This window comes from Lissotriton helveticus, chromosome 7, assembly GCF_964261635.1.
Source record: "Lissotriton helveticus chromosome 7, aLisHel1.1, whole genome shotgun sequence".
Classification (NCBI taxonomy): domain Eukaryota; kingdom Metazoa; phylum Chordata; class Amphibia; order Caudata; family Salamandridae; genus Lissotriton; species Lissotriton helveticus.
In genome coordinates this window covers 146,099,113-146,126,689 of record NC_136068.1, presented here as the reverse complement: position 1 = coordinate 146,126,689, position 27,577 = coordinate 146,099,113, and the positions used below count along the sequence as shown (strand labels likewise).

General features: G+C 46.9%; 1 protein-coding gene across 3 annotated transcripts in view; it reads right to left on the bottom strand.

The window, feature by feature from the left end:
- Positions 1–27,577, bottom strand: part of SYCP2 (synaptonemal complex protein 2) — a 2,783,385-nt gene that overhangs the window by 2,673,234 nt on the left and 82,574 nt on the right. For all 3 annotated transcript variants that reach the window (XM_078651823.1, XM_078651822.1, XM_078651824.1), the window contains exon 3: positions 6,174–6,314. In XM_078651823.1, the coding sequence (XP_078507949.1) occupies positions 6,174–6,314 (141 nt within the window). The remainder of the gene's footprint in view (positions 1–6,173; positions 6,315–27,577) is intronic.

Here is a 27,577-nt window from a genome sequence, read left to right as displayed (position 1 = left end):
AAAAATGGGGATACAGGAAGACATCATCCCCAGTAAGGACTTGGAAGATTCTCACTGAAGTGCATCCTCTTGTTTGCAATTGTGACGCCAGGTTCAAGATTTTCCGAGTACGCTCCTCTGAAGGCTAAGCCTTTGCTTCCTTTGTGTGAAAAATGGCTCCTAGAAATTGAAGGGATTGTGACGGAATGAGAGACGATTTTTCTAAGTTGCTCCGTAGTCCCAGACAATGGTAGAGATCCATGCAGCATTGTAAAGAGTGCAGGGCGTCCTGGTATGATGCACCTTTTATGAGCCAGTCGTCCAGGTATGGATAAATCTGGGGGCCTTGTAGTCTCAGGTGCGCTGCTACTGGCGCCATGCACTTTGTGAAGACCCTTGGCGCCGATTTTAGACCAAAGGGTAAGACTTTGAATTGGTAGTGGCGCCCTGCCACCATGAAACGCAGAAACTGCCTGTGTTTTATGTGAATCGGAATATGAAAATAAGCATCTAAGAGGTCTAGGGATGCCATGTAATCTCCTTTGCGTAGCATTAGGAGGATTTCCTGAAGAGATAGCATACGAAAGGGTATCTTCTTGATGAATTGGTTCAAACCTCTCAGGTCCATTACCTGCCTCCATTTGGACGTCTGCTTTTTCTTTATCAGAAAGAAATGCGAGTAAAACCCTTTCCCTCGCTGTTGAAGCGGAACTTCCACTCTTGCCCCTTTCACCATAAGAGATAATATTTCTGCCTTGAAGGCTGAAATATGCGGTTGCTTCCTGTGAACAAGTGGTTGATTTGGGGGCTTCTGAATAAATTCTAAGGTATGGCCTTGATGTATCACGTCCAGTACCCATCTGTCTGATGTATCGACAGCCATTGTTGATAAAAGAGAGAAAGGTAATGATCGTTTTTGAGGTCTGACCAGGTGGCGGGCGCTTTGGTAAAGTCACTCTCTCCGATTGGATTGTTGCGATTTTCCTCTCGCAGTATTCTTCCCTCTGGATTGCTAATGGTGGGGAATGTTTGAAGAACGAAACTGCTGGTTGCTCAAAAACTGGTGATACCCCTGTTGACTGTAAGGTTTGTACCTATTGGACTGGTACGAAGACCTCTGAAAGTATTGGCCTCTGGAGCCTCTCCTCCGAAAGGACTGGACTCTACCTTATTGCAAAGAGCCCAGCGCTCGCGCTGTGTCTGTCTCAGATTTGATTCCCTGGAGAGCATCGTCTATATGCTTTCCGAAGAGATTCTCTCCGTCAAAAGGCATATCTACAATTTTTGCATGGACTTCCGGTCTGAATGAAGTGGCCTTTAGCCAGCCTTGCCTCCGGAGTGCCACTGCTCCCGCCATTTGTCTGAACGCCACCGACAAAATATCCATAGCAATATCGATGGATTCAGAGGCCACCCTAGCTCCATCTTGTAAAATGGAGGCCGCTTCTTCCTTTTTGTCATCTGGGAGATGAGCGAACAACGGTGCAATGTCCGAAGACATTTGTCTATTGAAACGAGTGATCAGAGCTAGAGCGTTTGAAGCTCTAATGGAAGCCGCTGCCATCACAGCAAAACGCTTCCCCGCACCATCCATCCGTCTTCCTTCCTTGTCGGGAGGAGCTGCAGAAGTCGAGACTGGATTTTTGGATTGTCTCTGAGCCGCTTGCATCACTACTGATTCTGAACGCGAATGTCCAATTAGGCATGCAGGATGAAGACTCTGGGGCCCGATGTTTCTTCTCTATTCTGGGCACCAAGGTCGCAACCGAGGCTGGATTTTTCATTATCTTCAAGCCCTCGTCCCAGATATGATTTGGAATTTGGAATTGATCTGATTCTTCTTTGAAGTCGTATAGGAAACACTCTGTTTCCTGCAATGGTAGTGGAAGCTCAAACCTCTTGGAGGCTTTTTCCATAATGTCGTGGAATTCTCCAATGTCCTGTGGTGGACAATTTGCTGGCGATGGAGACGGTGTTGTAGGCAAGATATATTGATCCATTCGATACCTACTGGATTCTCCTGAAAAAGTTCCCCTTCTTCTGGCTGGTCTTCTCCAGCACTCTCTGCGAAATCATCCCTAATTGTGATTATTGGGGGAGATCGCAACTTTTGCACCGTAGGCAGAGGTTGAACCACCAAAGCTTGAGTAGAACCGCCTAAAGTATTCGAGGCAGGAGCGTTACCGTCAGGAAAACAACGATAATAGTCGCTGATCATGTGTCGTAAATCAGTCACTAGAGAAACAGGCATCGAAATGGACTCCTTCTTCACACAATAGGCTGTGTTTCCTCTTCCTCTTCATACTCGTATGACCGTTGGAACGATTCATATCTTTTGGAATCAGATACTGGGCAGTCTTTAAGAGAAAAATCCCCTTGACCTCCTGGGACTCTTCTTCATCTGTGTCCTGGCTCTTGGTTTGTAGCTGTGAGGGACTATAGGCTACTCCCAACGACTCTTCATCCTCCGATTCTTGTAAATCCAGCAGATTTGATGGAGGAAGAGGAGAAATTTTTGTCCAAGTAGTAAATTCTGTAGATTTCTTGTCCGTCAACGAGCCCGTCGACGGTGGAACAGTCCTGATACAGATTAAAAATTTTGACATTGGTGACTTAAAGGTCGTCGTCGACTGAGCTCCCGTCGTCGGTGCTCCCGTAGATGAAGTCGATGACGAAGAAATTCGAATTATCGTCGACGAGGTCATCGTCGATGGTGTCGTTGACGAGGTAGTCGTCGACGGCATCTTCCCGTCTACGGAGTCGTCGACGAACCTTTTTTCGATGGCGTTGTTTTTGTCACTGACGTCGACGCAGCTGTCGTCGTCGAGATTGTTATCATTGACGAAGTAGTCGTCGACGTTTTCACAGGAACAAGTGCCGGAGACACCCCAGTCTCCGTCAACGGGGCTGAAGACACTACCCTTGACTCTGAAGACTTTTATAGCGGTGTATGAGGAAGAGAAGAGGGAGATGCCTCCTTGTATTTAGTTTTTTTGCTTTTTAGACTCCGCTTTCTCCTCAGTAGTTGACTTCCGCTTTTTAGAAGATTGAGTTTTGGAAATATCTTCTGAGTCAGATTCTGAGGTGGCCTTCTTTTTCTGAAGCCACAACAGTAAACGTGCCTCTCTGTCCCTTAAAGTTGTAGCTGAAAAAGTGCTTGCAGTCCTTAGGCACATGTTTTTGGTGTAGACAGTACAAACAATCTTTGTGGGGGTCTTCAAAATATAGTCTGGCCTTCCCACAAGATCTGCTGGGCCTGAAAAGCCTATTTTTTGAGCTTTCAGCCATTTTAGATACAAGCTGGAAAACAGTACCTTCAATCCAGATGAAAAGACTAGAAAGGTCAAAAGTTCGCTCAGGGTGACTCCTCACACGAAGGCGGTTGGAAATCTGAGGTATGGTGGCTCTGCTGGGGAGTGTGATGTCAGGGCTGGCAGCTGATTGGCTGGGTTTTGGACCACATAATGATGATGTTAGGTTACCAAACAATGTTGTTCCCTATGGGTTTTTTCTTTGCAGTTTTTCTTTTACTGCTATGGTCATTCTTTCACCGTGAGACTCCCACCATGACGACGGGGAAGATACAAGCATGCAAATCTATGAAAGATTCAATACTGGAGAACTCTTCAACAGAGAGTTTTCCTGCCCATCAACCACAGGGAACACTACCTCCCCCCCCCCTCATCCCAGGAACTCTACAACATGCTGGCAGACAACTTCCACAACAAGATATCCACAGTCTACAGTAACTTCAAACCCCAATCCACCAACCTCTACAGTCTCCTCACACTGACCGACCGACCCCACCCACCTACAGGCCTCCGCTCAACGCTTGGGAGCAGCTCACTACACAGAGCACAATGGCAATCATGAACACCATCCACTCTGGAGCTCCCATGGACCCCTTCCTCCACCACTTCTTTAACAACAGAAATCAGCAGTGAACTAACCTTCATCAACGCATCCATCACAACTCCCACCTTTCCAGATCAATGGAAACACACTGAGGTCAGACCCCTCCTCAGGAAACCCTCTGACAACCCCAGCGAACTCAAGAACTACCACCCCATCTCTCTGCTCCCTGTTCCGGCCAAAGTCCTTTAAAAAGCCATCAACCGACAGCTCATTGAGCACCTGGAGAGAAACAACCTGCTGGACACTCTTTTAGGAATGTTCCCCTTTTTACACGGCTACCCCCCACTTTTTTCTTCACCTTTGATTTGATGTGCACTGGGTCACGACCAATCAGGTTCCCGGGGCCTGTGTTCTTTTCCACAACTGTACCGTTATACCCACAATTGACACATCCCTGGTGTCAGGTAAGTCCCCTGTAAAAGGTACCATTGGTACCAAGGGCACTGTGACCAGGAAAGGCCTCTAAGGGCTGCAGCACCTATTGTGCCACCCTTACGAGCCCTGCGCTTTTACACCCACACACTGCTACTGCAGGCTGCTTGTTTTGGTGCAGAGAAAAGTGGTCAGTCGACATGGCACACATCCGTGTGTTCATGGCTGCAACCAACTGCCCTTGGCCTAGGTAAGTGACCACTCTAGCAGGGTGCTCTAGACCACAGGTGCTGGTACAGTTGCATGAGCACTGTAACCCTACAGTGTCTAAGTCCACTGTAAGTGCATTGAAGCTATAAAGAGTATATGGTATGGGAGTTGGTCATTACGAACGCCACAGCTCCATAATGACTTTACTGCAAACTGGGAAGTTTGGTATCAAACTTCTCAGCAAATTAAACCCACACTGATGCCAATGTGGGATTTAATGTAAAAACCACTTGGAGGGCATCTTGTAGATGAACCCTGAAAAACGACCAGTTCTGGTCTGGTTCCTGAAAGGCTACCCGCAGTTTGCCACCACCAGCCAGGGTTCTGGACCCCTGGATAGAGCGCCTCTGCTCTCTGGGTCCAGAGACAAAGCCCATCCTCCCATCCTCCCCCAGGATGGGCTGGGGCCACGAAGGGAAAGCTTCAAAGGCCTGCCACTTCTGTTAGCTGACCCTGCCTTTTGCTGTCCTCACCAACTGGCTCCCACCGGTTCCAACCCCCCACTTTGGGCTGGAGAATCATTGGGAAAACCAAGTCAGGGAGAGAGGTGTACCCACCTTTACCAACCCCACCGCTCAGGGGGGGGAGCGAGGTGAAGCACAAATCCCTCCCCTCCATCTTGAAGATGTGGGGACACAGCCAATCAGAGAGAGGCTCATGACAAAGTGTACTGTCTTTTCCTTCCCTCATTGTTTGTTTAATTGGTAGTTATAATCATTTTGCTGCTTTCTGTTATTGGTGTGATTCTATATTGTATGTGAAATGTCTTTCTTGTATTTTCTTGTGTTTTTAAAACGTTTCATGTCATCATAAAGAACTCTTGTTTTAAAAAATATCTTTTTAATAAAAATGTTGCACATCTTCTACTGTTGACGTACTTTTGGTGTACTGTTTGGGCATTTAATATAACCCCCTGGTGGGAGAGTGGTTGCGATATTAGGGTATTGAGTGATGGAATATGAATGGTGTCAATGTAGTAGTGACTAAAGGAAGCTCTGCTCTTCACTTGGATGGTATTTTACCAATCCAAAGCTGTGGTACTGTGCCTGTAGTGGTAAAAGGCTTTTTTCCATTTTTCAGCTCAACATAGATGGCTTTGCTGTATAAACGGCAAGAAGCTTTGTCACTCTAGCTAGAAGTGGATGGCACTGTGCTAACCAGAGCCTTAAATAATCTCCTAGAGAAACAGACATTTGAGGTGAGCAGTTTCAAAGTGTCTGGGTGTTACAAGGTGCTCCATATAAAGGAGCTGCTCTCCCCTAAACTTGGGAACTACCCAGAGTTCCTTGCTTTTCTGTGTGCATAACTTATGTGGCACTCGAAGCCTGAAGGGGTACTGTCTTGACAAATGTATATGTACATCTGTGTGGGTGTGTTAAGCAAAGCCAAAAATCATCGGACATAAGCGTAAACATGCAACAGAGTGTTCAGTTATTCTTTATCAGAGGAAACAGAATTAGCTAACTGACTCTGGAACAGGGGAAGTAATATTTCACTGTTCATGAATTTCAAAATTCCACAATATAGAGTTGTTGCTGTGCATCTTTACAGAAACATAGGGAACCAAAAAATATCCCCAAAAATATCGAATATGTTCAGTTACTTTCAAATATAGAGAAAATAGTAAATTGTCTTACCCTACTAATAAGCTTATCTAACTTGATAAAAAACTGCTTGCTGCATTTCTGAGTAACGTTACAACAGAATTCAGCTTGCAGAATGTCTTCCAATGGCTGAAAATTATTTTTTCTTGAAGCGTCATCAATGTATTGCTCAAGCTGTGAAAACAAGTATAGTTGTTAGATAGTTTGCACATGCACCTCCAACATGATAAGCTAGACAAAAGGAACGTGAACCAGATGAAAGTAAATGCAAATCCGAAATTCTTCCAAGCTAGAAGTGAGAATAATTAATCACTTCTTCGGAGGAACATCGCCAGCATTGTATATTTTACAAAGACTTGCATGTTCTTTTCTATATTTTTAAACCGGTTGGAAATCACCAGATGTTATTTTAATTACAGTCCAAAAGAATACTGTCAATTGTACACAAAATTACTTGATAAGTGAAAAGCTGCATAGACACTACCCTATAGGAAAGGTTAGGTTTCTCAATGCATTGTTGTGAAATTCTTTAAAGAGGCTGGCAACATGCATATGGATCAATAGAAGACAATAATGGAGAAGGAAATGGTACTCAGTTTATCTCCTAGTTCTCATTATAGGCTTTTCCATTATATATTTCGGGATAACTAACTTACGACAAAATCCTAAACTTACTACTCCTGGTATTCACAGAATGCACTTACGACTGTCCTAAGTTTACGTCCGCACTCGGGCCGGAATTTCCACACCCGGAGTGTAAACTCCAGGGCGGACTGGCCATAGCGGGCACCAGGCAATCATAAGAGACCATTAACACCATTGGGCCGGAATCTCCGCTTCCAGTCCGGAATACCCACAATGCATCAGATATAGTCAATTAACAACAGATTGTGGGTATTCCGGCCCGGAAGCGGAGATTCCGGCCCGATGGTGTTAATTTCGCTCCGAGTATGGAGTTTACACTCAGGGTTTGGAGCTTGCACTCTGGGTGCGGAGCTTGCACTCCGGGTGCAGAAATTCCGGCCCAAGTGCAGACGTAAAGTTAGGACAGTCGTAAGTGCATTCTGTGAATACCATGAGTAGTAGGTTTAGGATTTTTTCATAAGTTAGTTCTGTGAATTGGGCCCATAGTGTGGTTTGACCAGTATCCTGGTGAGGGAAGATAATCGTCTGGACTATAAGAGACCATTAAGCCCTGTACAATTCTGTTGTAAGGCTCATGACAAATGTTATTTTATGAAAAATGTTGGATGCTGCCTCGCCCGTGATACTGTATCTGATGGGTTGTTGAGCGGACTATTGTATCCCTGCACATGGTTCTTTTAATCTTGTTGTGACAACCCTGGCCATGCAGTCCAGTCTTTAAGGATGACGGTTATACTGTGTGCAGGCATTGTTCGGGGAGATAATTCCTGTCCCGGCTGTGCCAGTGATCACTGTTGGCCCTCACCTGATGAAGAAAGGAGAGGACATGAGAGCAGTTGCCTTCAACCAATAACAGTTCGTGTTGGTGTTCAGTACCTTCTCTACTGCTGTGAACTGGAGACTGGGAACAGGTTGTCCTAAAACTCCTTCTTGTGAGAGAAAACTGAACGGAAGGATGGAGCTGCAGATTCATTGAGGGGCGGGGTGGCAGTTCATCTTCTAAGCCAGGGGTACTCATAGTACGGCCCGTGGGCCGGTGGCGGCCCGGCAAGCCTTCCTTGGCGGCCCGCGGACCTTGCTGCATTGTACCTGTGTTTTTTGGGGGGTTTTGAGTGTCAGCACCGCCAGTTGCCGAGAAACTCTGCTCTAAGGGGGTCCGGCGATTCCAGGGCGATTCCAGCAATAGTCACAGTGGAGCTGCAGGGGCCTAAGAAGAGGCGAAATAGAACAAGGCCTCATTAACATGTAAATGGTCTTTTTAAAGACCTGTGAAGTACTCGGGTGCGGCTGTGTGTGCCTGGAAGCTGTCTCAGCCTGGCTGACACACGCTCGGGGTGAGGTGACAGAAGACAGCAGGGAGGGAGACAGAAGGATAAGGGAATCGCCCAACCCCCACAGAGCAGAGTTTCTCAGCAACACACTAGGGGGCCTATTATGATTGCGGTTTTTCCGCATCCTCCGGGCCGGCGGAAGCCACCGCCGGCCCAGAGGATGCGGAAAAACCGCAGCGGACCCACCAAAGACCAACCGCAACATTAGGATGGCTGGTGGGTCCTGGTTTCCGTCCGCATCTTTTCCGCCGCGGTTGGCTTACAACCGCGGCGGAAAAGCTCTAATATGGTGGCGGTGTCTCTCTGACACCGTCCACCATATTAGGAAGTGCTTGAAAAGATGCTTTTCCGCGGCGGATTTTCCGCCGTGGAAAAGCATGTTGAACTTCACTGCGGGGGCCCGTTGCGGGCCCCCTAGGTGAAGGGGTGGTGAGGGGTGCACATGGGGGGTACCTATGGTACCCCCCTGCATTTGTATGCAGAGATCGGCAGGCACCGCGCGGTGCCTGCCGCTTTCTGCATACAAATGCAATGTATGCATTTTTAACATTGCGGTGGGTGCAGCTTGAAGCTGCACCCGCCGCAATGTTAAGGATAGAGGATGTGACCGCCACCCCGGCGGTCACATCCTAATCTTCACGGGGGGAACGCCGCTGCCCATGCGGACGTTCCCCCCTACTCTATGGTGGCGGACGGACTCAGGTCCGTCCGCCATCATAATCGGCCCCTAGATACGTTTGCAAATAAAATTTGTCAATTCGCCAAGGCCAGGCATATAGATGTTGTCAATGTTCAACTTATGTTGAAACCTTTAAACTATGCAACATGTTCGATTATGTGGCAAATAGAGAAAATCCATAGGTATGCAGAGTACACAACATGCAATGTATAGCACAGAGTACATATTCAGTGAACAATGTGCAGCACAATCGCATTGCACACAGCACAGACTGAGAACAAGGGACAGCCAACACATACTGTGCCGCCAGATGTACAGATGACAACACACAAAGACCATGACACACAGAGGCACATTCAGAATCCAAGGTCCAGAGAATGAAACACATGCCGCAGTGTGGGATTCATAACAAGCCTGCCTCACAGTAATGGCACAGCACCATGAACAGTGTTTGCGGCACGTGCTATACAACCCATGCTTCAGAGGTCCAAGACACATCGAATGGTACACTGCACAGGAGGCAGTGTACACCCTGCAGACCCCAGGATACGAAGTGCATACTGAAGGAGGGAGACAGAGGGAGGGAGAGACAGAGGGAGGGAGAGACAGAGGGAGGGAGAGACAGAGGGAGGGAGACAGAGACAGAGAGACGGAGATAGACAGAGCGAGGGAGGGAGACAGAGAGAGGGAGACAGAGGGAGGGAGAGACAGAGGGAGGGAGAGACAGAGGGAGAGAGAGACAGAGGGAGGGAGAGACAGAGGGAGGGAGATAGAGAGAGGGAGGGATAGGATTGGCATTTGGCGTTCTCTCTTGTGGCAAACATGTCTAAAGCTGGCTTTCCCCACATCTGAAACACCTTGTCGAGCTGGCACTGTTCCGATTCCCATTCATGACAACTGGACTGCATTCAGCTTAATGTATCCGCCAGTGTGTTGTACAGCCTTTGGATATGCTCAGCTCCGAGCGAGATTCCATGTTGTGTTGTCCACTCCCACAGCTCTTGTGCTTCCTTTGATAGTGTGATGGACCTTGTTCCTCCTTGCTTGTTGACGTAAAACCTGTTATCCTTGGCAAGAAAGCTTGAAGAGATAGAAAGATGGCCTTGAGCTTTAAGTTGTTGATGTGCTGCAGCTTTTACACACTGGACCATTTTCCCTGGATTTGTAACTCCTGTAGATGGCCTCCCCAGCCATACATAGAGGTGCCTGTGGTTAAGATGAAATCTGGGATGGATTGAAGGAAAGTCCATTTGAGAGATTTGGTTTTTGAAACCACAATTGCAGGGCTTCTTGCGTGTTGCAATCTACATTATATTGTCGAAGGATCCCGCGGCCTAAAGCCATTGCCTCAGTAGCTCTTCCTGGAGAGGCCTCATTTAGAGCCTGGGCATTGGCACTAGATCTATTGCTGATGAACACAATCCCAGAAGTGATTTGAAAGTCTGAACTGAAACTGACCTTTTTAAAAAAAAACATTTTTGCTAGCTGCTGCGACTGTATCTGCCTCTCTTTGGATGAGAAAGCTTTGCAGGGGATGGTGTCCACTGTTGCTCCCACAAACCATATGACCTGACTGGGAATAAGGGAAGATTTTTCCTTGTTATCATGAGGCTTAGAGAATGAAACAACTGAAGGCAGGCGTTTGTAGTTTGCTTGGCTCTCAGTGTTGTTGGTGCTTCGAGCAGCCAGTCGTCCAGGTATGGAAATACCAAGAGACCTTGAGATCAAAGGGCTGCGCTACCAGGGCAAGGTGCTTGGTAAAGATCCGTGGCGCTGACTTGAGGCCAAATGGGAGTACTTTGAATTAGTGGTGGGTACCAGCTACCGTAAATCTCAGAAATCTCTAATGTTTCTGATGGATAGGGATATGAAAATATGCGCCTTTCATGTCGAGCAAGGTCATGTAGTCTCCTTTGTTGTGACGACGTAGTTACCATTCTGAACGTATGTTTCCTGAAGAACTTGTTGAGACCCCTGAGTTCCAGTATTGGTTTCCAATCCCCCGATTTCTTTTTTGTCAAGAAAAAACTGGAATAGAAACCTTTTCCTCTTTGTGATAAAGGGACCTCTTCTAACGCTCCTTTAGAGAGAATGACCTGAGCTTCCTTGCACAGTAAGTGAAGAACAGGGGGGAGGCTCTTCTGGAATGAGTATTCGCGGCGCAAAGTTGATTTCAGAGTGTGTCCAAAGGTGATGAGGTCTAACACCCACTGATCTGTTGTTATATTGCGCCACTGCTGTACATGGTTGGAATTTTCACACTCACAGGTTGGGAGGGAAGGAAAGCTGGTACCCTGACGAGATCATTGTTTCCTGTTGGAGTCACGACCTTCCAAAGGCCTTCTTTTGCGGCCCCATTGGCAAGAGAACCCAGCCGTCTAAGACTGGCAGTAAGCTGGGGGGGTTGTAACTCTGCCGGTATTGAGGCTGATAAGGCTGGTTCTGTTGGGTTCTCTGGGTAACCTCCTTTATACGAAGTAAAACCTCGTCCTCTAGCCCCTCTGAATTGCACTTTACGATAATGCAGTGTGCCTAATGAATTCGCTGTGTCTGTATCCATCTTGATTGTCAAAAAAGCCTTGTCAATATGCTTTTTAAAAAGGGAATCCCTTTTGAAAGCCATATCCAAGATTTTCGTCTGCATTTTTGGCCTAAAGGTAGTTGCCTTCAGCCACCCCTCTCTTCTGAGCACGGCGGTACCTGCCAACAGTCGAAGGCCAGTTTTGGCTACATCAAGGGCGCAGTTGATGGTTTCAGACACTGCACGTTCTTCTTCTAACAAACTTTTCCTACCTTCTGTATTCTATCCTCTGGTATAGGATCCACCAGAGCTTCCATATCTGACCACATATGGCAGTCATAGCGGCCAATGATGACTAATGCATTAGCTGCCCTGATAGTAACTGCGGTTACAGTGGAAGAGCCCTTCCTAGGAATGTCCTTCTTGCATCCCTCCTTATCAGGTGGAGCAGTGATTGGGGTGGGAGGGTTCTTTGATCTCCTTTGTGCAGCTTGGGAGATAGCCCAATCTGGCCTGGGATGTTCTATAAGGCAGGAAGAAGTAGTTTCCGGAGCCCTGTACTTCTTCTCAATACGAGGGAGAACCGGAGGTATGGTGGCTGGTGTTCTCATAATTTTGATACCTTCTTGCCATATAGAATATATAATGGGTAAGGAGCACACAGACTAACTGGTGTCCTCCTTAAAATCTTACAGGAAGCAATCATTCTGTTTAACAGTCATTGGTAAATGAAACCTGGTGGATGCTCTCTCCATCAGATTATGAAATCCCCCAATGTCCTCTGGGGGAGAATCTAATGGTAAGTGAGGAGGAGGGGAGTGCATCGGTATGATATAGTCTTCCCAAGGGTCTGGTGCAGACGTAGGATCCAGGAACTCACCCTCTTCTCTATCTTCATCTGAAACAGAAGTATCCCATGCCACGGGGCCTGTTGGTAAGGGGCGAGGAGAAATCGCAGGTGTGACTGCAGGTGGCAAAACTGGCGCATCTGGCAGATCCGCCTGAGGTAGTGGTCCCTCATGCTCCGCTCCTTGCTGCAGAAATCGCGGTCTGTAATCCATCAATATAGCCCGCAGATCTTGTATCAGAGAAGGCGTTAGGTGGGCCATGTCTCTGGGACGCGGTTCTAGTTGAAAACCATATTGACGATAATGCTGAGGTGGAGCTACATAACTCGGCTGATCTTAATGACTTTCGTCATGGTAATCTTCATCCTCATCTTCCTGACACTTTACGTGCAGGTCTGATGGACTAGGAGCTACACCAAAAACACCATCATCTTCATCAGAGTCCTGAATGTCTAAGAGAAGTGATGGGATGGGATCAACGATAACACTTTACTGTACTCAGCCATGGTGGGACATAAAAAAGTCTTGGTAACTTTTGTTACCCGAGTAACCCTCGTCGATGGTGGAGTTGAAGGAACAGTCACAGCCGGAAGGGCAGATTTCCTCGCCAATGAAGTCGTTGTCGCCGATGTTGTCGATGATGGTACAGACCGTGGCGCCGCTGACATGGTGGTCGTCGACGGGGCACCCGTCAACAAATCGCTCATCGACATTATCGTTGCCAACAGCATCTTCGTGGATGATTTCTTTGTCGACGGGAGTACGTCAATGGTCATCGATGAAAATCCAACGTTGACAGGCTCTTAGAGAATGAAATTCTCGTTGATGGTATAGGAGCCAGTATAACTGACACGGTTGCCTTCGTCGACGGATCGGACAATGTAACACTTATCCTTGCTAGTTTTCTGCTTTACAGGATCTGAGGAGGAGGCTCTTGGACAGTGTTTGTCATTTCTGGAAGGCGTGGAGCTCACAGACAAGGTAGGCTCTGAGGAGTACTTCACAACTTTTTCCCCTCTTAGAGCCTTTGTGTCATAAGAAGGTGTATGGTGTTCCTACCTTCTCCAGAGGAACTGTCCCACAACCTAGTCCTCTTGTGAGACATGGAAAATCTCTCACTATATTCATCCGATGAAATGGTTTGATGTTTGGTGGTCTGGAGCCACAAAAGCAGCCTACCCTCTCTTTCCTTGAGAGTTTTTGAGGAATTTGATACGGCAGATCTTGCACTCCCTCACCTCATCTTTTGGATGGGGTCAATATATACACTCCTTGTGTGGATCATCTACATGGACACTTTTCCTGCCACAGGTCTTACATGGGCGGAAAAGGCCTCTTTTGTCAGACATGGCAAAAAGAATGTAGAAAACTCCAAGAAAACTGAGTAGCACTCAGGGAGACTCCCTTACACACAACATGCAGTGAAAATCTGAGGGAACCTGCCTCTGCTGGGAGTGTTCTAGAGAGTGCTGACAGATGATTGGCTGTGTTTCAAAATTAGGTCCTTTTTTAAATGAACATAGATAGGCTATCAATAACATGGCCTAGTGCCTTTATAGACTATGATATTTGTTAAATACTGCTTAATTATTTTACTGTGGGACTCCCATCTCGACAATGGGGAATGATTCAAGCATGTGAATCTATGAAAGATACTGCAATACTGGATAATGTGCACTAATCAAGGGCAATTTGTATGTGGCTGGCTGTTTTCGGGATCAGAGGAGCTAAAAACAAGACTCTACTCACAGTGTAGCTTTACCCATCTAGAATAGAGAAGGTAAGCCCGGATTGTATTACGGAAAAAGAAGGTGAACGTTAAGTTTTCTTTTAACATTTTTGTTGTTAAAAAGATGGTATCTGAGGCAAGGTAAGTTCAAACACCTTTATTCTGTCATCCACTCTCCGCAACTGACAACATATCAAACATTCCAAAGTGAACTCCAGGGGAACGTTCCAAAGGGCAGGGGAAGGCGGGGAAGATACCAAGAAGGAAAAAAGAGAAAGGAAACTACACAAAGGAAAATACCAGGGGAAAAGGAGAGATACAAAAAGAGAGATTACAACACATCTCCCTACGGAAGGGAAAGGAGAAGCAGGGGAAGCTGTAAGGGAAAAACATGACCAATAAATACAAGAAAAATCCCACGGCCCAGGAGGCGGGGGCACTAGCTGTCAGAGGGTGAAAAGACGGCTGGGTAGTTCTGAAGTCAATATTCGAGGAATATATATATATGGCAATTCAGGGGGAAATAGGATTAGCAAACAGATCTCTTCCCCTGATGGACGGAAAAGTAGTGACTCCCGTTATCATGTCAGGAGAGGTGTGATATACCCAAATGTATTCTCTTAACATTTTATCAACATCATTGTTTTCGTTACAAGCTAGCTGAGTGAGATTTTTTATCCAGAGCATTGACATAAGAATGGGGTCATTTACTTCAAGTCAGAACTCAGTGGATTCCTCAAGCTTTATGCCTAGCTCACAAAGGAATTACTCAATTTCCATAGATGAGAATTGGATATCCTTGTTGGTGACTATGCAAGCTGGCACACCTTCACATGCAAATGAGTCTCTTAAGAAATCGAGAAGGACTTTTGTCGAAACCCGTGGTACACATTGGTATTTGATCCAGTGAGATGTGCAGTCCATGAGAACAATCACAAATCTCTTAGTGATTCCTGCTTGTACCGTGGGACAGATTATCTCCAATGCCAACTTAGTCCATGGAGTCTGGGGAACTGCTGTGGGATTACAAGAGAGGTTAAGCAATTTGGAACTTGCAGGCTCTCTCTTAACAACATCAGTACTTGATACAGCATGAATCCTCTCTGGCATGATGTACATTCCCGTGGGAGGTTCATCACAGGCATTGCTATTCACAATTTGACCTATTTCAGTGACCAACTTAGAACAAACATTGACATCCTTGCTGGTTACCTCCACTTCCTCAGCTACAAGGACTTGCTCTCTCTTGTTAGGGTCGAGTATCATCCCCAGCTCTCTTTGATGATGCCAACCCAATAGATTAGACCCTTTGCTTACCAAGTACACTTTGCCCCATGTGGTTCTTCCTTTAAATTTAATACTCACTCTCATCATTCCTACTAAAGGAATGTTTTTATCAGCATACCCTACAGCTGAAATGTCTGGTTCTAGCATTTTGAGACTGGAGGTATCAAAAATGTAATTTATGACATCAATGTTGAACACGGTTACAGGGGCGCACGAGTCGGCCAACACATTTATGGGTTTACCGTTCACAAAGATAGTACATTTAGGATGTTCAATAGGCTTGAGAACACTGAATAGACCTTGAGAACTTGGGGAAACTGTACTGTCTCTAACTTTTACTTGGAACACATACTTAGGAGCCAAGTCCCCTTTACTGTGTACTACTTTCACTTGGTGGTTTTCACTGTTGTTGCACACTCTACCCAGTGCCCCTTCTCTTTACATTTAACACATGTGACGTTGCGGGCAGTACAACGCACATCGTTAGCAAAGTGATTGCTGCTCCCACATCTATAGCATTTTAACTTTCCCTTTTCCCTGGCAGAATGGTTTTCCATGTCTTCTGCGGGTTTGACCTTGAACACTTCGTTATCACTAGGATTCGCCTGCGCATAATAGCTATTGCAAACATTGGCTACTAGTTCACTGGGAGTTCTCATCTCTTTCATACATTTAGCAGTATGTTCTACCGAGACTGCTATGCTGACCGCTTCTTTTAAGGTGGGGTTTTTTGCCAGGAGCTTTTCTTGGATGCGACTATTGTTTGTGCACCTGACAAGTTGGTCCATGATGAGTGAATCAGTGAGTTCACCAAAGTCACATAGTTGTGTAAGGCCTCTAAGTGCAGCTATGTAATTAATGACAGATTTCTGCTTGCCTTGGATGCGGGTAAAAAAACTTATGTCGCTCCAAAACTACATTAACTCTGTCACCAAAATGTGCCTTTAATTTTAACAGGGTGATTTTAAACTCATCCTTAACATCCTCATCCTTTTCAAAATCTGGTTCAGGCAAAGTGTCATAAATCTTCCTGCCTTGTATGCCTAGATTATGCAACAATATGTGTTGTTTGCGAACTGCTGAATACTTTTCACCGCCTATAGCAATGAGGTATGAGGCAAATAAATGTATCCATTCCTTCCAATGAATTTCTGGTTCCCCGATTTCATTAAGGAACGGGGGAGGTTGGTTACATAGCTTGTCCAGCCATGGTGGAAGAATACACTCAGTAAGAAACCACAGAGGTACTCTGCAAAAAAGGTGACTACACAACTCTTAGTTATGACAGGAGAAATGTAGCGTACATAAGACGTTGCAGGCAAGGTAGTTCTCAGTAATCCTTATGCAACCTAGAGACACCAAATGAACACGGTAGAGGTTTCACAGTTGTACACTCAAATAAATGAAGCATTCAATAAAACACAGTTAGGGAAACAGTGTAATCCAACATTATAACTGTAACACTGAGGGAAATTAATGAATATAGCACATGGTTGTAGTTTCTCAGTAGTACACTCTATATAAAAGAAACATTCCCTAAAACTCAGCTTGAAAAGCAGTGTAATCCAACAATATAGCACCTACAGAAATGAATAATATAAACTTGTTAATAAGGGGGAGAGACTTGAAGTAAATTCAGTTGGACAGGGAGAGGAGGATGCCTTTAAATATATGATGTCCACTGGTCCAAAAGAATGTGGTGTGCGTGTCACCGTGAAAGGTGAACGCACCTTGCTAAGCCCAACACAGAAAGTGTAATATATAATTATAGGAAGGTAAAGTTATACCGTACTTTAAGTTCTTCACCAGCCCACACCCTCGGGGAAGCATAGATGGGGGTTAGGTACTCTTCCGAGTGTCAGCATTGAAGGAACCTTGGTATGAGGACAACTTGGTGTGTGTATCACTGTAAAACAGAAGAGGAAAATTGCCTGTTGAACTGGCCGGTTCTGATGCTGTTGGTGCGCCTGGAAACTGACGCGCAGCGCTCAGAGGAAGCGGACGAGCACTCCTGAGGGAAGAAAGAGTCTCCACACAGCGCATGCCTCAGAGCAGCATCCGCTGTCCAGGAAGCTGTTGCGCAGGTTCTATTGGACGAGAAATGCACTCCATGACTGACGAGAAACAAGTGTCTCCCACGGCGCTTGCCTCAACGTGTCAGCTCTGACAGGAATAATTCTTTTGATGACTGCAGCTGCGCAGAATCAGAACACTGCTTAGACGGAGTCAGCTCAGGGATGAAGGAACAACCAGGAGGCCAAACACCGCAGCTGATTACATTCGCATAAGGGGGAAAGGCTCTTGTAGCGAAAGATTCACCACTACCTCACTTAGTCTCGAGGGGAGATAGTACTCGACAGCGTACTGACCAGGCTAAGATCTTCTGCCCGATAATACACTAATTGAGATCCCCCTTATCCTCAACACAGTGGCAAAGAAGGGTGAAAAAAACAGACCCAAATATGTCATGAAAATGTGGAGGTGACGTTCAACAGCTTGCTGTAGGAATGTGGAATCAGTCACCTCTCGCGTTACGAACGTATAGGCAAAGCCAAAACCTGTGTCCATAAAGGAAGCCTACTCACAATGAGAGATGATCCAGTGCACATAAATACTCCGTAACAATTCTAGACCCCAACGGAGGAGGAGAGGAGGCAGCACACGTGTTTTCACAGCTTGACTCCTACACTCAACGATGGTCCCAAATCACGGTGGAAATCATCAGACTTCTTCCACGAACTGAAAAATGGCACCAGCTTTATTCCCTCGCAGGCACTGAACCAAGGAATCACGAAGCAGCAGTACTGTAATCTTCAAGTAGAATTGCAGGAAGGATAGAGTAATGAAAGGAGAGATGACAAGAATGGCCCCCTTCGCCAAATCGTCACCAGTGTTGTAAAAAAGATGGTATCTGAGGCAAGGTAAGTTCAAACACCTTTATTCTGTCATCCACTCTCCGCAACTGACAACATATCCAACATTCCAAAGTGAACTCCAGGGGAACGTTCCAAAGGGCAGGGGAAGGCGGGGGAGAGGGGAAGATACCAAGATGGAAAAAAGAGAAAGGAAACTACACAAAGGAAAATACCAAGGGAAAAGGAGAGATACAAAAAGAGAGATTACAACAATTTTATTCATATCAGCCACATCAAGCACAAAGTTATGTATCCCGATTCATGTGGTTGTACACAAAATGATGCAACCAAACAGTTCAACCAAGAATGCACATCAGTGAGTCCAAATACATTTGGGCACTTGCAAAAACATAATCAAAGACTGTGAAGACAACTGACCAAAACAAATAGGAAAATAAAAAACACCTTCATCCTTCAAACAGGTCTCCACATAAATAGTCTGCCAACACTCTTATTGAGCTACTGCTAAATCCTTAGGAGGTATTCAAGGTATGGAGACAGACACTAGGGAAACATAATTAAAAAATATTCTAATACACTCACTGGTTGAAAGATACAAAAAGAAGGATAATATTCACCTAGGCATCTCTAATAAAATCAAGAATTGCGTTGCTGCTCTAGCTAGGACAATCTGCATTTTAATAAAACATCAACGGGCACATGCATCAAAGGATTTTGCGATCGCAGACGGTGCAAATCGCAAAAATCTGCCGTTTGCAATCGCAAAATCTGCTTTTGGAATGCATGAAGGGTGAAGGCCCTTGCAATTTGAGAATTCACAAATATTTGCGAATTCTCAAATTCCGATTGCATTTAAGGAATCGCATTTTGCGATTCCTTAAATGCAATGCATGAACTTTTAAAAAATTGCGATTTCGCAATTAGGGGGAGCAAATTACCATGAGGTTGAACCTCATGGTAATTTGCGAAAACTTTGCAAAATGCACTTTTGTGCATTTTTCAAAGTTTCATGTTGTGCACAGATTGATTTCAGGGGTGCAACAGGGTGTCCTTTGGACACCCCTGCTCCCTTGAAATCGCATTCTCAATTTGCGATTCGCTAATTGCTAATCGCAAATTGAGAATGTCTTCCCATTCATTCCTATGGGCCTCTAGGCCCATAGGAATGAATGTGGAGGTATTCCTTAATTGCGACTCGCAATTTGCGAGTCGCAATTAAGGAATATTAAGAAATCGCAATTTATTACGCGATTTCTTGATGCATTGCATTTTGCAATTCCTTAATTGCGATTCTTTATTTTTCGCAAGTAAGGAATCTCAAAAAGCAATATTGATGCATGTGCCTGTTAATGCTTTATTGTGCTTGCTTAAATCTCTTCAATAATTAATATTGATACATATGCCATTTACAATAAAACATCCTGAAAGTTGAATCTCTACCAATCGGGTGCTTACGAAGGTCTTTCAATTGTGCACCTGCCCAAAAGGCTGTAGATGCTATTGTTCCCCAATAGAGCGAGCTCTAAAAACATCTGTAAAGATTTCATCTAAAGTCATCTCCCCCTAAATCATCCAGCCGAAGTGGGAGATGTAGCCTGAGCATAAGACTTCCTAAAAGATATTAACAGCTGTACAAACAACGTACAACACATAATTTGGGAAGAGCTACAGAATATGGATACTCACTACAATTGCTGAACATTTTGTATGCCTTCAAATGAAAAACATAACTGCAGGGGTAAATGCTTCGCAAAAATATCCACGTCTTTTTGACAATAGAAACACTCATAAACCTTTTTAATAGAAAGCAGACAAAGGAGAGTTGTCAGTTTGCTGATAGAATGTTAAGCCATGTTTGGAGTATACAATTGACAAGCCACAAAGAAGAATGTTTTGGTTTGGGAGGATAAGCGTATCTGATAACCTTTATCAACTTACAGGCCAAAGCAGGTTTTGTAAGAAAGTGACACTTTTTGACACAGTCACCCCCACGTTTTGCTCACTGGTACTGATGTTGTTGAGTGGTATTGCATTGGGTCCCTGTTAAACAGACCTCGGTGCCAGTGCTCTTTCCCTAAAAAAACACAAATGTTCAGGTATATGGCACCCCTGGTACCCAGGGCATGTGTACTAAAGAGAGTTTGTAAGGGATGAACATGTATTATGCCTCCCCAAGGCATGCAGACTGCCATTTGAGGATGTGTGAAATGGTGCAAACAAATCTGAAAACATGACATGGCTCACTCACTATGTGCCTCGCCCATGTACACTACATGTACTATATGTAAGTTGCCCCTACAGCAGGCCTTAGAGCCCTAAGGCAGGATGCCTTATATTACATGTGAGGGCACCTCTCTTGAGCAGCTGGTACCATGTTATTGATCAGGAAGCAATTTTAAGGTATGTACTGGGCACTGGTCATTACAAGTGAGCCAGCTACATATTGGCTACACGTAAAATATTGATGTTTGGTATCAAACATCTTGTCTTAATCAACATCATGCAGATGCAAATACCAGATTTATTATGACATGCACCCTGAGGGCACCTTGGAGGTGCCCCCGGAAAACCTACTAGTCACAGAGTGTGTTGATTGACTGGTATCTTCCAGCCTGCCACCACAGACAAGTTTCTGATCCCACTGCAGCAGAGAGAGCCCGCACTCTCTTAGGTTAGGAACAATGCCTGGCCGGCAGAAGGTGGTCACACCTCCTCCAGTAGGATGACTAGCATGTTAGCATCTCAAGGCCAAAGACTTTGAAAGGCAACAACTGCTCCACTCTCACACCTGGGTAACCCCATCCCCTGTTCTGAGGCCCATTTGGCAAAAGAGCACAAAAATTGGGTAGTGGGTGTGTCACCCTTGCAAGCAATGCAAGCCCCTAAGGTAGGCCACCTGAAGTAGACAGTTAAATAAGGGTTTCCCTATCTTGGTTTTGGTGAAACTAGGAACTATGGGTCAAGATTATGCTCATTCCTCAAAGTGGTCATATAGGGGGTGTAGACACCCTAGGGGTAGGTAGCCCATTGGCTACTTCCCTACACTACCCCAAAACGCCCCAAAATTCAGTATTTGGGAGTCCCCCCTGACACCAGTTCTTCAGGTTAGTCTACCTGGAAGCCGAAGAAGGACAAAGAAAAGCTGACACTACAAGAACAGAGGACCTGCTCCGAAATTGGCACCAAACCCTGCCTTGCTGCTCGTAACCTCGACAATTGCAAGAACAACGCATCCAGAAGCTGAACATCCTCCCCGAACCCTTGGAGGTCTATCCAACGCTTCAATAACCACATAGCATCGCCCTTGGGGTGAAGGAGGTCTCTCCCTGCAGGCACCAACTGCCCTTGTCCAGTACTTCGTTTTGCTGGCCGTCAGGCCCAACGAGGGAGCATCTCGCCAGGCGGAGGTCACCGTAGTTCAAAGAGGCTAGCTCCTTCTTTCTAGCGAGTTTTGAGACGCTAGACTCTCCAAGAGCCCCCTTGCACCAATACCCTGGGTACAGGAGCATTTGCAGCTACCAAGGATTGTTGAGTGTCCAGTCTGGACACCACCACCGCCAAGACGAACCTGCCCACTGAGGGACGTCAGGATCGATGAGGCTTACAAAGAGTGGCCCTGCTGTCTGTTTTCTTCCCCTCTGCAGGTCAATGCCAAGAAACATGAAAGTCTCCAAATCAAGTGGCCAGCCGGCCAAACACCACCGCACAGGATCCCCACAGCACAGGTTCACTAAAATAGAATGCGTGCCCTTGCTCCAGAGACTCTCACGAGCAGAGTACCCCTTTGGGTTCTGCCAGAGATGTCCCCATGTCTCCACTTGCTGAATTTTTGTTAAAGGTACTTCAGACTAAAACTGTGTAGCGCTGGAGACTACCATTGCAACCAGCACCTCTGCACCCGGACACACCAGGGCAGGTAGTTCTTTGGAACTAGGCTCCCAAGCACCTTAAGTCCTAAAGGGCACCTTCTACAATGACTTGCAAGTACATGTATGCAGTATATGTCTTTCCACCCATAGGATAACATTACAGCGTTCAAGACTCGTACCTCAAAAACCATTATTTGCGCATTTTACAGTTACTTTGTAAACTCATAACTCTGAAAGTACTTACCTGATTCCAATGATCTTGGTATCTAAATTTACATAATAATTAGTGTTGGGTTTCTAAATTGGTCTCAGATTTCTTCTTGTGTATGTGTGTGTGTGCGTGTGCATGTGTGTGTGTGTACCATTTACTGACTCTGTGTGTGCAACAAATGCAAAACACTCCCCTCTGATAAGCCTAAGTTGCTTGACCACAGTACCACAAATAGAGCACCTGCGATTATTAAAGTAAGCTGTGCAAACCAATAAGGGTTGTCTGGACATTTTGCATGGTGTGCCCCTTCACTGGCCCACTAGGTAGAAAGCCGGCTTTCTACAGGTTTTCCTAACCATGAGTGTATGTCCTGCTGCCTGAGTGTGACATACACATCGGAGGTGTGAGGTTGCAGTGGTACCCCGACACGTTCAGATACCTAGGGATACACATCTATCGAGATCCCATGGATATTTTGGAAGGGAACCTGATGAGGGCGATCGCCTCTACCCGGGCACAGGTGGGATTCTGGAAAACACTACCGCTCAATGTCCCTAGTCGCATAGCCTTAGCGAAAATGATAGTCCTACCACGGCTGCTATACTACTTTGCGAATATACCGACCTATGTACCTACCCGGGTGTTCCGTGACCTCGAGGTCCTGCTGCGAGACCTGATTTGGAACGAAGGTAGGCCTCGAGTTGCATTGACGAAACTCTACATGCCCACTGAGAAGGGCGGACTAGCAGTTCCAAACATGGAACTATATTATCTAGCAGCACAAATGCAGTGGGTGTCAGGCTGGCTAGGGGGTAAGAACCTGAGCGACACAGCCACGGATACCACTATATGGTCCCTATTCCGGATTCACGTACTGTTTCATCCGCTAACTCGGACTCCCCGGCCGCCGCAACTGCTGCTCGCAGTGGCACGCAGATGCTTCCTCCGCTGCCTGCGTCTAACACGAGCGACGACACCATACGCGCCGACAATACCGTTATTAGGCACTCCGACAATGGCGGGGACCCTGACCACTGTGAAGTTGGATAGCTGGATCGCCGCGGAGGTGGAAACCTTAGGCGACCTTTACTCTGCAGGCGCCCTCTTGCCCTTTGCAGCCCTAGTAGGAGATACATCCCTTCCGGCTGGACAGTTCCTAACACACGCGTCCCTCGTCCACGCGTTGACTGCCACTTGGGGAGACATATCTAGTGAGCCACCTACACATCACTTCATGCAGTACCTGCATGTCATGGGCAACGGCACTCACATCATTCATTGGTTAACGCAAGCACTCCTCCTACACACGCACCCGACAACTGTACCCCTGAGGGACAAATGGGCGACAGACAGGGGAAGGGACTGGACGGACAAAGAGTGGGCTATGATCCTAGCTGGCCCAGTAAACGTTCCCCGCAACCCTCGCTTCAAAACTATACAATTTTACATCCTGCACCGCGCGTACCTCACCCCGGACACGATAAATAAGTACTTTTCAGTCACAGACACTGCCTGCGGCCGCTGCTCCCTTCTAGGCGCAGATCTCCTCCACATGCTCTGGCTATGTCCCGCCCTCCAGCAGTACTGGGACGGAGTGACCATGTTGCTCCGACATTGCACTAAGGAACAAGTTCCACGCACATGGGAAGCCTGTATACTGGGTTTATATAAGCACACGCGCCAAAATAAGGTCCAGACTAGGTTCTGGGATCTTGGACTTATCACAGCCAAGAGACTGCTTACCAAGCGGTGGAAGGCAGCCGCACCCCCGCACCTCCGACACTAGTATCTGTCGCTGACGAACTGGGCGCGGGCTGAGAGCTCTGTCCTGAGGCGGGAAGAGACAGCAGGGCTTAGAAAATTCCCCATCGCACAACAATGGGAAGATGTACTGCACTCCTTCCTACAGAAATGTACGGAACAGGGAATTACGTGAAGAATTATGTACCACCTCCTCCACTCCCCGATACAGACTCCTGCACACCACACGTGACGAGACATACACCACCCAACCGCCGTTAGGCTCTGCCCGCCGTTTGCCATGTGCTTAACTGATTCACACTGACGGCTGCTAGCCCCGCTCCCGGACACACGCCACCTGATACGGCGCTACAACAAAAGCCCGGGCACCACACTGGATGCCGCACCCACTGTACACTCGAGGACCCCCCCCCCTAACAGCTCCGCCACACGGACAACCTGCACTGTTCCTCACGCCCCCCCCCCTGATCTCCCGCCCGCCTACCCCACGCGACACGGCTGACACATCGATTCCGACTCCCCCCCTCCCAGTGATATGGCGAACTCTGCGCACAATTACCCCCACCTACCTCCCACAACACTCATGTTTCTGTTTTGTAGTTCGTTACTGGTTTGGTTTCATCTCCCCTTAGACCATGTCCGTACACATACAACTCCATGTTACATACCATTTAACACCACGAGGCGCCCTAGGACGTGACGGCTGAGGCTTCAGCACCACAACTGGGTGCTACGATACAGAACGGCTCTATCCAACGGAATGGGCGACCAAGGCGGTCATGTGCCCCAAACGCGCTTAGACACTGAACACCCTCGTCACTCATTCATGTGACACCATGCCCATCTGAATGTTGACCCACAATGAGACACTCCCCGATGACACATGTATGATATGGTGGGTTCGACTGCCACCACTGCTGGTGACCAGGATAGGTTCAACACAGCTACTTTGGTACACTGGCTATATAAAGAAAAATCATGGACCACACACTTCCTTAATACGAAATAAGTGTAAGATTACGGTGTTATGTGACATGTTGGTATACGCTGCCGGACCCCAGGGTTGTCGGCCTTGAAGCTGTGTTCACTTGCTCTACCTAACGAACAAGTTACTTACCTTCGGTAACGCTTTTTCTGGTAGATACTATATCTGCCTGTGGATTCCTCACTTGTGAATATCCCCCTTGCGTCAGCAACGTTCGGAAATTTTCTTCGTAGCACGCCGACGTGGGCGACGTCACAGGAGCACGGCATCGCGCGCGACTCCGTCTGACGTCACCGACCCCATATCAGGCCCACGCCGGCGTGATGACGTCAGTTCCGCCCTTTTTTCCGTGCCTTCGAGGCACACGGACGGACCAACGATAGCAAATATGCAAATATACAATGTACACGGTACATATAGAACAAAATCAATACAATAGTATAAATCATATATACAGAAAGACCAGGTATAGCAGAGTGGACAACGGGGAGGCGGGTGGGTCAGTGAGGAATCCACAGGCAGATATAGTATCTACCAGAAAAAGCGTTACCGAAGGTAAGTAACTTGTTCTTCTGATAGATACATCTGCCGTGTGGATTCCTCACCTTGTGAATAGATTCCCACAGCAGTCCCCACTCCCGGAGGAGGGTGTCCACTCTGCTACACCAGGAAATCTTGGAGGACAGAGCGCGCGAAGTGGCCATCCCTCCTCACCTCGGCAGTAATGCTTCGCGAAAGTGTGGAGGGAGGCCCAAGTCGCGGCCCTGCAAATATCCTCAACAGGTACACCCCTAGACAAAGCAGATGTTGCAGACTTTGCTCTAGTTGAATGAGCTCTAATACCCTCAGGAGGGTCCTTACCCGCAAGTGAGTAGCAGATTTTGATGCACAGGATTATCCACCTGGAAAGAGTGCGCTTGTGCACCGCTCTGCCCTTCTTGCAGCCAGCAAAGCCAACAAACAGCTGGTCGTCCATCCGGAAGTCCTTAGTCCTGTCCAGATAGAAAGACACCGCCCTCTTAGGGTCCAGGCGATGTAGTCTCTCTTCCTCCTTAGACGGGTGAGGGGGAGGATAGAAGGTAGGAAGGGTAATGGACTGCCCAAGATGGAAAGGAGTCACCACCTTAGGCAGAAAAGCAGCCCTGGTCCTAAGAACCATCCTTTCAGCATGAATGGTCAGGAAAGGGGGTTTGGAACTTAGAGCTTGAAGCTCACTTACCCTCCTTGCCGAGGTGATTGCACATTGCTCACACATTGCTGCGAAATGTTGGAATGAACTACCGATCAGCCTCAGACTCACGGATTCCTATCCCACCTTCAGGAAAAAACTTAAAACCGCACTATTCCCTACCTCAGAATAATCAATAGGCTCCCAGGTTAATGCCTTGGTTTTACTGTTATTTTTTGCAGCGCCGTGATATCCTTGTAGGATGAATGTCGCGCTTTACAAGTACACCTAACAAATAACAAATAACAAATTGCAACGAGGAAGATAGTTTTAAAAGAGAGAAGCCTCAATGGACACTTGTGCAAGGGTTCGAAGGGAGAACCCATTAAGAAGGTCCGCACAAGATTCAAATCCCAATGAGGAACAACAAAAGGAGTAGGAGGGAACATATTTATGAGACCCCTCAAGAATCTCAAAACCACCGGAGACTTAAAGAGAGATGGCTGATCCGGCAAACATAGAAACGCCGATAAGGCTGAAAGATACCCCTTGACCGTGGCCACAGCCAAACCTTGCTGCGCCAGATAAAGGGCAAATTGTAAAATATTAGACAAATGAGCCTTCAAAGGGTCAATATCTCTCTCCCTGCACCAAGAAACAAATTTTGACCACCTGTAGGAGTAAATGGACTTAGTGGTGTCACGCCTGGCAGAGAGAATGACATCCACTACCTCGTGAGGGAGAGAAAAAGAACTCAAGTTGCCCCGTTCAATCTCCAGGCATGAAGGTGTAATGTCTGGAGGTGGGGGTGTAAAACCTGCCCCTCCATCTGAGAGAGGAGGTCTGCCCTGTGAGGGAGACGGAGCGGCGGGTGAGAGGAGAGGTGGAGTAGGTCCGAATACCACACCCTTCTTGGCCAATCCGGAGCGACCAATATGACTTGGGCCCGGTCTTGCCGAATCTTCCTCAGAACCCGAGGAATCAAAGGTATGGGAGGAAACGCGTAAAGGAGTTGATCTCCCCAACTCAACTGAAACGCGTCCCCCAATGCTCCTTGCATCGGATACTGGAGACTGCAGAATGAAAGGCAGTGCGCATTCTCGCGAGTGGCGAATAGATCCACCCGAGGAGTCCCCCACATCTGAAAGATGTCGTGAACAACCTCCGGGTGAAGCCTCCACTCGTGGTCGGCAGAGAACTGCCGACTGAGACTGTCTGCACGAACGTTCAGAACTCCGGCCAGATGATTTGCCACCAGACAAATCTGATGGTCCTGAACCCAGGACCAGAGACGCAGAGCCTCTCTGCAGAGACACTGCGACCCTACTCCTCCCTGCTTGTTGATGTACCACATCGCAGTCGTGTTGTCCGTCAGGACTTGAACCGAACGACCGCGATGGTAAGGGAAGGGAGGATGGCCTTGAGCGCCAAACGTATCGCCCTCAATTCCAGAAGGTTGATGTGAAACAACCTTTCTTCCGGAGACCAAAGACCTTTGACCTCCAGGTCTCCCAGATGAGCACCCCA